This window comes from Scyliorhinus torazame, chromosome 28 (assembly GCF_047496885.1).
Source record: "Scyliorhinus torazame isolate Kashiwa2021f chromosome 28, sScyTor2.1, whole genome shotgun sequence".
Classification (NCBI taxonomy): Eukaryota; Metazoa; Chordata; class Chondrichthyes; order Carcharhiniformes; family Scyliorhinidae; genus Scyliorhinus; species Scyliorhinus torazame.
This window is the reverse complement of record NC_092734.1, coordinates 26,784,771-26,796,877: the sequence shown is the minus strand read 5'-3', so window position 1 is coordinate 26,796,877 and position 12,107 is coordinate 26,784,771. Positions and strand designations below refer to the sequence as shown.

Here is a 12,107-nt window from a genome sequence, read left to right as displayed (position 1 = left end):
GAGGAATGTTCCGATGTATTTTTCTTTGGGTTCGCACACAGCAGCGTCCCAGAGATTGATCTTCAATTCCTGGGGACTCCAGGGTCAATCCTGGAGGCTTGGCAACTCTACGTCCCGACCTCCACGCAGGATTCACAGCCCCCATCATGTGATTATGTGGCTGTACCGAGATTAATTTTGTCCCTTTGAGTGTTTTGTTATAAGAGACAGGACATGTCATAGAATCATAGAATTTACAGTGCAGAAGGAGGCCATTCAGCCCATCGAATCTGCACCGGCCTTTGGAAAGGCACCCTACGTAAGCCCACACCTCCACCCTATCCCCGTAACCCAGAACCCCCCACGAAACCTTTTTGGACACTAAGGGCAATTTATCATGGCCAATCCACCTAACCTGCACACCTTTGGACTGTGGGAGGAAACCGGAGCACCCGGAGGAAACCCACGCCGACACGGGGAGGACGTGCAGACTCAAGCCAGCAATCGAACCTGGGACCCTGGAGCTGTGAAGCAAGTGTGCTAACCACTGCGCTGCCATGCTGTCCCTGATTAAGAGAGGCCTGTTACAAGAGACAGGACAACCACAGTCCTAAACAGTAAGATTGAAGCAGACTCTGGAGATGAGAACTGAATGAAAAATGATTCAGTTGGAAGTTATTCCAAATTTCTTACTTGGTCACATCTGTAACATTGGATGTGCTCCAAAATGATAGCCGAAAATATATCTTTTAAATAATTCGGACATAGATTAAGCATTGCAGTGTGTAAATTAATGTTAAAGTTACGTAGCAATAGCATGGCATGAAATGCAACATCTCCTTTTAGTATTTATTCTAACCAGGGTGCAAATATAAAAGGAAAAGAAAAAGAACGCAATGAGTTATAACAGGATCCTTAATTTAGTCTATATACATTTTATTTTTGATGCTGAACTGTGTACAATAGAAGGGAGTGTAATAATCTCGACAGTAGTGGCTCGGTAGTTAGCACTGCTGCCTCACAGTGTCAGGGAACCCGGTTCAATTTCGACCTTGGGTCACTGTCTGTGCGGAGTCTGCACGTTCTCCCCGTGTCTGCGTGGGTTTCCTCCGGGTGCTCCGGTTTCCTCCCACAGTCCAAAGATGTGCAGCTTAGGTGGATTGGCCATGATAAAATTGCCCCTTGGTGTCCAGGGATGCGTGGGTAAGGTGGAGTAACGGGGGTAGGGTGGGGGAATGGGCCTGGGTTGGGTGCTCTTTCAGAAGGTCGGTGCGGAAACGATGGGCCGAATGGCCTCCTCCTGAACTATAGGACGTATTCTATGAATTTGTACAATCGGGGATTTAAAGTCCGCAGTGTGTTCTTACCAGGGAGACAGTTGTAAGTCTAAGAAGCTTGCGAAATTGTCTTTCAGCGAGCGTTCCAAAGCTTTCTTAACCATGGCCGTGTAGAGTTAAAGGAAAACGGCAAAAAAAAAAACCAAAATATTTTAAAAAAGGACTGCCTGAAGGAACTGAGTGGAGACAATAAAATGTAATAAAACTTGGTTTAGGAGGAGTAGAAAATGTAGCTGGTAAGATTTAATAAAACTGGCCTGGAGGTGTTAGAGAGAGAGGCTCAAATATAATAAAAAGTAAACGGGGAAGTTACAATCAGCCATCGGAAGGAAGCAGAGAAATGATCTGGAAGAGTATTAGCAATAGATTAGAATGGAATTTGATATTCACATCTTAATCGTGGCACTGGGAAGATTAATGACCTCGGTGGAAAGGGGTAATCACTTCTGGTGACATTGACCTAGTTTTGGTCACATAACAGACACCGTCACCTAATTACTTTATTTTGTTCAACCGATTGGGGGGTCTATAGCCGTTAGATGCACAATAGTGCTGCACTGATTTCACTTATTGAGTGAAGAAAAATCCACAGTCAGTTCCACTGTCCATGAGTCCGGCGTTTTCATCCATTTGAAAAACGGCACCTCGCAAATCCAGTGTAATCTTCAGGGATTGTCTCTCTCTTACCGTGTGGCGCAGTCAAGTAATCGGACCTGGGGGACGTTTGGTCACTTTATCTCGCAGTGGAACGAGAGGGTGCGGGGGCAGTCTCGGGGCTTGGCTCTCTGGCATTTTAACCCATCAGAGTTGACCCCCATGCCCCTGCTTTTAGAACAACACGAATCTCTATAAAAATCGAACCAAAGCAACCAGATTAATTTTTAGAAAAAGCAAGTCATTGAAACTATCATATCTCGCAAGATCTGAGCGTCTTGTTGTATTGTGCTCTCTGCTGCCCTCTCTGCTGGGTGGTGGAAATAATGTTAGTCTTTCAGTGCAACACATAACAGAAACCTCCGTGATTACTCAGCCCACTGTTAATAATAATCCAATAATCTTTATTATTGTCACAAGTACATTAACACTGCAATGAAGTTACTGTGAATATCCCCTCATCGCCACACTCCGGCGCCTGTTCGGGTACACGGAGGGAGAATTCAGAATGTCCAATTCACCTAACAGCACGTCTTTCGGGACTTGTGGGAGGAAACCGGAGCACCCGGAGGAAACCCACGCAGACACGGGGAGAACGTGCAGACTCCGCACAGATAGTGACCCAAGCGGGAATCGAACCTGGGACCCTGGCGCTGTGAAGCAGCAGTGCTAACCACTGTGCTAGCGTTCCGCCCCAACCGAGGCCAAGACAGAAGCTTCCTCTGGCCAGGGTGACACAGGTAAATAGCACACCAGATTAAACTCGTTTCAGCTGCAGGTCAAATTAGAATGGGCACAGTCACCCAGGAGTCTACTGTTGATTCTGTCGCGGAAATTATAATAAAGACAAATTCCTCGAGGTTGATTTAAGGAACTTTAGTTACACAAATATATTTGCGGAGAGTGAGTGTTCCAGCTGCAAAGCCAGTGCACTGCACTCTGAGATTCAGCATATTTTTATAGTCTGAAATAACAGCTTGAAGTAAACAGGCATGTTTATATTAAATAGACCTTGGAAAATACGTAAGATGAAATACGTAGGACGTATGTTCTTGCCCTTGGCTAAAAACAACTCGAGTACACATTTTGTTAAGGACAATGTGTTATCATAATAAGGCCGAGACCAGAATATTAAGCAATATTTCATTTATGTTACCTGACTTTATTTTCATTCAAAAGCAGTGTTGAACTATAGTCAAGTATTTCCCAGTATGCTTCTAAGTTGGCAACTCATTAATTTCCCTTCCACACATTCCAAGATCAAATTAGATTTGATCTGTGCAAGAAAGTAGACTAACATATAATGTTCTGCAGTCTCATCTTTGTTTCCAAGTCCCTTCCGCTCTCTCTTGCAGCCAGAGCAGCCTACAACATAGAAAATAGGAGCAAGGGTAGGACATTCAGCCCTTCACACCTACTCCACCTGGATCCTCTATCCCAACCCCATGCTCCCGCTCTCTCCCCATACCCCTCGGCGCCTGTAGGGCCTAGAAATCTATCGATCCATCTCTAACCCCCCAGCCTTCTGTGGTAGAGCATCCCACAGGTTCACCACCCTCTAAGTGAAGAGGTTTCTTCTTATCTCAGTCCGAAATTGCCTAACCCGTATACTGCGATTGTGACCCCTTGTTCTAGAAGTCAGGGTCGTCAGTGACGGGGGCAACTTAAGAGACGGGAGTTAGATGAGTGTGGATACCTAAGAAGGTTGTGAGGTTGGAGGAGATTGCCGTGTTAGGGAGGGGCGAAGCCATGGAGGTGTTGTGTTATATACTCTGGGATAACACAGGCTGCAACTCGATGCAGCTTTGACCAAAAGATACTCCAGGCTTTGAAGTAAGTTCAATGTGATTTATTGAACCATTAGCACAGTTCTCTATGAGTTCGACTCTCCTGCTAATCTTGCTACAGTAACTCAGTCTAACTAACCAGTCTGCTCTAAGCCACGTGGTGGGTGTGATGCTTCTGATCTGCCCCTGTCCTACTCTCTAAGTGTCACCTGTGGAAAGAGACAGAGGGTGTGTGCCCTGTCCTGATATATGGGTTGTGTAATGCCCCCTTGTGGTAGTGTCACCTCTGAATGTCTTGACTGCCCATTGGTCGTGTCCTATTCTATGTGCTTATTAGCTGTATGTCTGCATGTCATGACATCTCTGGTGCTCCCTCTAGTGTTTACTTAGTCATAGTGTATTTACATTAACCCCTTGTGTATTTACAGTGATGCATATCACCACAGGAGGGATTTGAAAACAAGGATGATGTTTTTTTAAAAATGAAACACTGCTTATATCGGGGAGCCAATTAGGTCAGCGAGCATGGGGCTGATTGGCGAATGAGACTTGGTGTGTGCCAAAGAGGTTTAGACGTCCCAAGGTTCACGGAGAGCAGATTGTAGGGACTGGCCTGGAGTGCATTGGAATACTCAGATCTAGAGGTTACAAACGGATGGATGAGGGTTTCAGCAGCAGTTAAGCTAAGGCATTACACAGTCAGAATCTCATGGATGCATTTAAGGTGAAGTTAGATATGCAGATGAGCGGGGAAAGGTTATGTGTCTCGTCCGAGGAGAGTCGAGTCATAGGATTTTACAGCACAAAAGGAGGCCCTTCAGCCCATCATGACTGTGCCGGCCATCAAGCACCTATCTATTCCAATCCCATTTTCCAGCACTTGGTCCTTAGCCTTGATAGTGTTACGGCATTTCAAGTGCTCATCTAAATACTTCTTGAATGTTATGATGTGGAGATGCCGGCGTTGGACTGGGGTGGGCACAGTAAGAAGTCTTCCAACAACAGGTTAAAGTCCAACAGGTTTGTTTCTAATCACTAGCTTTCGGAGCGTAGCTCCTTCCTCAGGTGAATGAGATTCACCTGAGGAAGGAGCGGTGCTCCGAAAGCTAGTGATTCGAAATAAACCTGTTGGACTTTAACCTGGTGTTGTAAGACTTCTTCCTGTTCTTGAATGTTGTGAGGGTTCCTGCCTCTCCCACCCTTTCAGGCAGCGAGTTCCAGATTCCCACCACCCTCTGGGTGAAAAAGATTTTCCTTAAATCCCCTCTAAATCTCCTATCCCTTACCTTAAATCTATGCCCCCCCCCCACCCCTCCCGGTTATTGACCCTTCTACTAAGAGGAAAAGTTGCTTCCTATCTACCCTATCTGTGCCCCTCATAATTTTGTACACCTTAATGAGATCCCCTCTCTCAGTTGGGTTCCATGCCCTGGTTCTGTGCTGTGTGCTCCATATAAATATCTTGGTGATTGCCGTCAATGCAGTTGCCAACCCTCCAGGATAGACCTGGAGTCGCCAGGAATTAAAGATTAAAATCTATGGTATGCTGTTGCGAGGAACCGGGGAGAAAAATCGTATTAATTAAGGTGTTTCTTTTGCTGTTGATTTCCTTGTGCCCACTCGTTATAAAATATTTCGGAGTTGCGGGGAAAAGGGTATGATTGGACTGGGCAAGTGATCATGTGATGGAACCTCCAGGAAGGCACCAAGGAGAGTTGGCAACCCTCAATGGAGTGGGTGTTCGATAAACGATTCCCAGAAGCTAGAGTTGACGGTTCCACATTACATTTTGTGAATGGAAACATTGAACCAGGGCAAAAATGAGGGTGATCGTTGACTGTTTTCGGGAGAGGGGAGTTCCCTCGCGGACAGGATGTCGAAATGTTGAATGTTTTCAGGGCGGGGCGTTTGGAAGTCACGGACAGGGTATTGAACTGTTGAATGTTTTCAGGGGGGATGTTTCGACGTAGCGGACAGGATGTTTTTCAGCATCAAGAAAGAGTGGGAGTCGTCCTCCAGAGAAAATATGAGCGATGTCAGAGAGCTGATCCCAGACTTCTTCTACCTGCCTGATTTCCTGCTCAACCACAACCGTCTGGAATTTGGTACGTAAGGGGAAAAAAGGTGGAATTGACTTGAGTTTAGAAATCTCTTCTAGGATGTCTCAAAGTGCACCACACTCAACAAATTACTTTGCCTGCACTCAATGTGAATGGGACACCCGGCTTGCACATACAAAGAAAATCAGATGAAATGCCAGTTAATATATTTTTGGTGGCATTGATTGAGGGATGGATATTTCCCAGGAATCCCTGCTCTTCATACCATCCCATGTCAGATGTCTACTTGATTCACTACAAACAGGCAGAGGGGCTTAAATCTTTTTGGAAGACCGAATTCAAGTCCCAGGGGCCTGACTGGTCGGGTCAGCATGGCAGCACAGTGGTTAGCACAGTTGCTTCAGCGTGCCAGTGTCCCAGATTTGATTCCAGGCTTGGGTCACTGCCTGTGCGGAGTCTGCACGTTCTCCCCGTGTGTGCGTGGGTTTCCTCCCACAGTCCAAAGATGTGCAGGTTAAGGTGATTGGCCGTGCTAAATTGCCCTTAGTGTCCAAAAAGGTTAGGTGGGGTTACTGGGTTACGGGGATAGGGTGGAGGTGTGGGCTTAAGTATGGTGCTCTTTCCAAGGGCTGGTGCAGACTCGATGGGTCGAATGGTCTCCTTCTGCACTGTAAATTCTATGATCTATGATGACTGAAATTGGTGAATCGGTTTTATGCAGTTCGGTGGATTATTTGTCAGTTACAGAGCTAAAGAAGATTAACATTGTATATTGTGCATTTACCTCCGAAGTATTGCCAAGCGCCAAACCAATCTTTTTTAACGAAATCCAGTGTCCAAGTTAGGAACCTGATTCATTCAGTTCCAGTAACGCTTGACACATTGCGGACTTCATTTTCCAGGGCAGGCACAGAATGTGGAGGGCAATGCCAGACTAAGTGGGCATGATGCCTGGCAATTCAAATCAATTATGTTGAAAGCACAGCTTTGCAAAATGTACCCACACATAATAACACTGAGAAATTGGTCAAAAAATAGCATTTTATTATCAATCAAAATTATTTTAACCGAATGTGAGATTTTTAAATACCGTGCATGCTTCATGCCATTTTCGATATTGCCACTGCATCAACCTGTTTTATATTACGGGATCCATTTTATGACCAGCACTCACTGTGCAGAGGTACAGGTGACCGGAGCACACATGGGGGATACGAGGGCAAGCTTTGAGAGTCTGATTTGAGTTGAATGGTTGATATTAATGATAATCTTTATTAGTGTCACAAGTAGGCTTACATTAACACTGCAATGAAGTTACTGTGAAAATCCCCGAGTCGCCACACTCCGGCGCCTGTTCGGGTACACTGAGGGAGAATTCAGAATGTCCAATTCACCTAATAAGCACGTCTTTCAGGTCTTATGGGAGAAAACCGGAGCATCCGGCGGAAACCCACGCAGACACAAGGAGAACGTGCAGACTCCGAGTGACCCAAGCTGGGAATCGAACCCAGGACCCTGGCGCTGTGAAGCAACAGTGCTACCCAATGTGTTACCATGCCGCCCAGAATGATTCATGTACACGGGCCTCCAAATCCCTTTGGACCTCTGATGTTTCTAGATTTAAGCCATTTTCGGTCTAATGTGGATGATCACACATTTCCTCACATTAATAAGTGAAGACTCCAACTGTGTACCCAACCTATTTGCAGGTTCTATGCAGGATGGGAGTACCCTGGGAGATGTCATACTTCCTCCTTGGGCTAAAGGAGATGCTCATGAATTCATCCGACTGCATCGGATGGTAAGTACTTGTTAACCAGCTGTCTGGCTTATTCTTCCTGTATTGACTGCCACCCTTCTCTAAGCTGCCTGCGCTCAACGGGGCAGATATGTAGAAGGTAGGGACAAGGCATTATCCCAGACTGTAGCCAATACTTGCTACCACTGACCTTCAGGACACAATTAGCACCAGTTATTTCTCACCTCAGGGAGTTCGAACCTCCCATCTGTTACCCCACGATCGATATGACTCACCCTACGGCCCTGTGTATTAATGTTCTCCGAATGAAAAGGTTTCAGGCGAGATGCTAGTAACTTATGCCTGAGCATTCTAAGACGCAGACTGGCGCGTGTTGAGAGCGCAAAGCACTCCTAACCTCACGTTATCGTACTATTGGCTGGTATTTTCTGACCCAGCCCGCCACTGGGATCTTCCGGACTTTTGGTGGCTGGCCTGCCTCACCCCCGTCGCGACGTGTCTCACCTCGGCGGGAATGGAAAATCCCGGCTATTGTCTTCGCTGGAATGATCCGCTCACGGGCAGCTCCCGTGCTCATTTCTGCATTCCTCACTGTTCTGGCTTGCCTCTTCAGTTGCACACCTCTCATTTTTAACCTCATTGAGGTAAAGAGTGCATGAGATGTTTTTCCATTGTCTTCCTCACGCGAGCTTAAAGGAAATACTTCCGGAAGGATCCTTTGTGAGGTTGTAATGCTTGCACCCTCACCACCGAAAATTTGCTGATCCCATCATTGGTCACGGTTCACGTCCCTGAGCACACTTACCCGCATATTGCAGATGCTGGAAGTCTGAATAACAAGCAGGAAATGCTGGATCGCTCAGCAACTCGGGTACTATCTGTGGTGAGAGAAACAAAAGTTAACATTTCATGTCAGAACTTGAAGAAGTGGGAGGTAGGAAGAGGCTCGTGTGGAACAGAATAAACAGCATAGAGCCTTTAGGCCGCATGAGGAGAGATTAGGTCAACTGGGTCTGTATTCTGGGGCAGCACGGTGGCGCAGTGGATAGCACTGCTGTCTCAAGGCACCGAGGTCCCAGGTTCGATCCCGGCTCTGGGTCACTGTCCGTGCGGAGTTTGCACATTCTTCCCGTGTCTGCATGGGTTTCGCTCCCACAACCCAAAGATGTGCAGGTTAGGTGGACTGGCCCACTAAATTGCCCCTTAATTGGGAAAAAATGAATTGGGCACTCTAAATTTATTTTTTAAAATCTGGGTGTGTATTGACTGGAATTTAGGAGAATGAGACGGGATCTCAGAGTATAAAACACAGAGGTGGACAGACTGGATGCCAGAATGTTGTTTCCAATGGCTGGAGGTCTGGAACAAGGGTCACGGTGTCAGGATACTGGGTAGGCCATTTAGGGTTGACATAGGGTGTGAACCAGTGGAATTCTCTACCACAGAAGACTGTGGAGGCCAAGTCACTGAATATATTTAAGGAGAAATTCGATAGATTTCTAAAGGCGTCAAGGGATATCATAGATTATCATAGAATTTACAGTGCAGAAGGAGGCCATTTGGCCCATCGAGTCTGCACCGGCTCTTGGAAAGAGCACCCTACCCAAGGTCAACACCTCCACCCTATCCCCATAACCCAGTAACCCCACCCAACACTAAGGGCAATTTTGGACACTAAGGGGCAATTTATCATGGCCAATCCACCTAACCTGCACATCGTTGGACTGTGGGAGGAAACCGGAGCACCCGGAGGAAACCCACGATATGGGGACAGCATGCGTGGCTATGGCGTTGAGATAGAAGAACATCCTTGGTCATATTTTACAGAGAATTTACAGTGCAGAAGGAGGCCACTCGGCCCATCAAGTCTGCACTGCCCCTTGGAATTAGCACCCCATTTAAGCCCACACCCGTAACCCAGTAACCCCACCTAACTTTTTGGACACTAGGGACAATTTAGCATGGCTAATCCACCTAACCTGCACATCTTTGGACTGTGGGAAGAAACCGGGGCAACCGGAGGAAACCCACGCAGACACGGGGAGAACGTGCAGACTCCGCACAGACAGTGACCCAAGCCGGGAATCGAACCTGGGAGCTGTGAAGCAACTATGCTAACCACTGTGCTGCACCATATTAAATGGCGCAGCAGGACCGAAGGGCCAAATGGCCTCCTCCTGCTCCCAGTTTCTATGTCTGTTCCTATATTGCAGTTTACAAGCAATTTACTGGAAATTGTGGGGACAGTCTGGATGAGATTGCGGAGGTGACATCTGGGGAAAAGGAACATGAATAATGGAGGATGCGATAATTGTACTCTCATGATTGCTTTCAGGTTACGGGGAGGAATGTGACCATTTTCTGTTTCTCCCTGGCTGTTCACTGTGTTCGTTATCCAACCCTCCCAGCTCGCTAAATCAACCCGGCCTGAGCCACAGCTATTGCGAGGAGCAGGCGAAAGTAATGAAGGACCATCGGGGCTGTGCTGTGGGATCTTGTTCAGAGCTAATGTCAAATTAGATTTACAAAGGTGAAGAAAAAATGCAAGAGCTGTCAAGCAGAAGGAATGGGGCACCACAGCAGGGTGTAGAACGAGAATTTCCAGAGAAGCGTGTTTCAGCGTGTGGGACTGATAACCTTACAAGGTAGTTGAGGAGAGCAGTGCAAAGGAATTTAGAAGGGACACCTGATACGTGCACAAGGAAGAGAGGAATGGTAGCGGTTTGGAGAGACAAAGGAGCCTGTTTGCTGGGGCTCAATATAAAGAGAAAATGCTGATAGGGTCAGATGAAGGTGGGGTGGGGGGTGGTAAAGGAGGATCAAGTGGAGCATAGGCCCCACCACCAGAGTGTTGGGCTGAATGGGCTGTTTCTGCTGCACATCCTATGCAATTATTTTGTTATTTAGGGGAGGCGGTGATGTTGTGGTATTGTCACTGGACTAGTAAACCAGAGACCCAGAGTAATGCTCTGGGGTCCTGGGTTTGAATCCCACCACGGCAGATGGTGAAATTTGAATTCAATTTTGTTTTTAAATCTGGAATTAAAAGTCTAACGATGACCTTGAAACCATTGCCGATTGATGGCAATTGACGATAGGGAGGCACGGTAGCACAGTGGTTAGCACTGTTGCTTCACAGTGCCAGGGTCCCGGGTTCGATTCCCGACTTGGGTCACTGTCTGTGCGGAGTCTGCACGTTCTCCCCGTGTCTGCGTGGGTTCCCCCCGGTTTGCTTCCACAAGTCCCGAAAGACGTGCTTGTTGTATGAATCGGACTTTCTGGATTCTCCCTCTGCGTACCTGAAAGGCGCCATAGTGTGGCGACGAGGGGATTTTCACAGTAACTCCATTGCAGTGTTAATGTAAGTTTACTTGTGACACTAATAAAGATTAAAAACCCATCTGGTTCACTAATGTCCTTCAGGGAAGGAAATCTGCTGTCCTTACCCGGTCTGGCCTACATGTGACTCCAGACCCACGCAACGATGCAGTTGACTCTTAACTGCCCACCACTGAAATGTCCTAGCAAGCCACTCAGTTCCAGGGCAATTAGGGGTGGGCAATAAATGCTTGCCCAGCCAGCGATGCCCACACCCCGAGAATGAATTTGTGACAGTGTTTAAAAGGTGTATTTTCACACTGAGAATGCAGCAATATAGCTCCTGACAACTGAGTAAAATCATTACAATTTTTCCTTGGGAAAAACTGAAGGAAGAGTTGGTTGAGCTCGGGAACATAGAATTCCCTGGAGCTGCTGGTAGTGCCAGGGTTAAATGGGCCTGGCCTTGTCCATGAGTATAATACAGATTTAAGTGGTGATTAATAACCTCCACTCTCACCTTTGCAAATGCTAATCTGTTAATTGTTCGTCTAAATGGATCAATTTAATGTCTCATTATTTACTAACTACCAGCTTGGCCTGTAGAAATGTCAGACTTACGTGCTATAAGCTAGTCTTAATTTGTCTTATTATTGTAATTATGAAGCACTCAGGAGCAAGAACCGATTGGGATTGTGCTGACGGACCAGCTACACATCTGATACAGTTTAGCATTGAAGGGTTGGATTTTTCTTTCTCCCCAGGACTTATTCATTCTTGTGTCTGGCTTATTTTCTGCGCATTTGTGAGCTGTGCTTGATCGACGTGGCTTTTTGTGTCGAGTCGGCGGAGAGAGAGAGCAGCCCCACATATCACATCAGTGAGGCCTACAGTCCAGAAAGGGGCAACTTGCTCCATTGTGTCCGAGCTCACTCTCTGAAAGGCCTGCCAATGAGTTCCACTCCGCTGCAAATTGTCCCATTGAAGCGTTTCCCCAATTTCCTTTTGCAAGTTGCTATTTGAATCTGCTCCCTTTCAGGCAATGCGTTCCAGCTCGCTTTATAAAGCAAAAATAAATCTCATCCTGGCCTTTGGTTCTACTGCCATTGGCTGCCTGGTTACTGATCGACCTGCTGGCACAAACAGTTTCTCCTTATTTACTTGATCATTTAAAAAATCTTGGGATGTGGGCGTCGCTGGCTAGGCCAGCATT

At 46.7% G+C, this 12,107-nt stretch overlaps 2 protein-coding genes across 2 annotated transcripts in view; one reads left to right on the top strand and one right to left on the bottom strand.

The window, feature by feature from the left end:
- Window positions 1–12,107, top strand: part of wdfy4 (WDFY family member 4) — a 307,274-nt gene that overhangs the window by 248,826 nt on the left and 46,341 nt on the right. The window contains exons 52-53 of the mRNA XM_072491727.1: window positions 5,709–5,862; window positions 7,527–7,618. Coding sequence (XP_072347828.1) covers window positions 5,709–5,862; window positions 7,527–7,618 — 246 coding nt within the window. The remainder of the gene's footprint in view (window positions 1–5,708; window positions 5,863–7,526; window positions 7,619–12,107) is intronic.
- Window positions 1–12,107, bottom strand: part of LOC140403616 (leucine-rich repeat-containing protein 18-like) — a 78,508-nt gene that overhangs the window by 65,205 nt on the left and 1,196 nt on the right. Inside the window, exon 2 of the mRNA XM_072491730.1 lies at window positions 8,081–8,454. The gene's annotated coding sequence lies outside the window, so the exon portion shown is untranslated. The remainder of the gene's footprint in view (window positions 1–8,080; window positions 8,455–12,107) is intronic.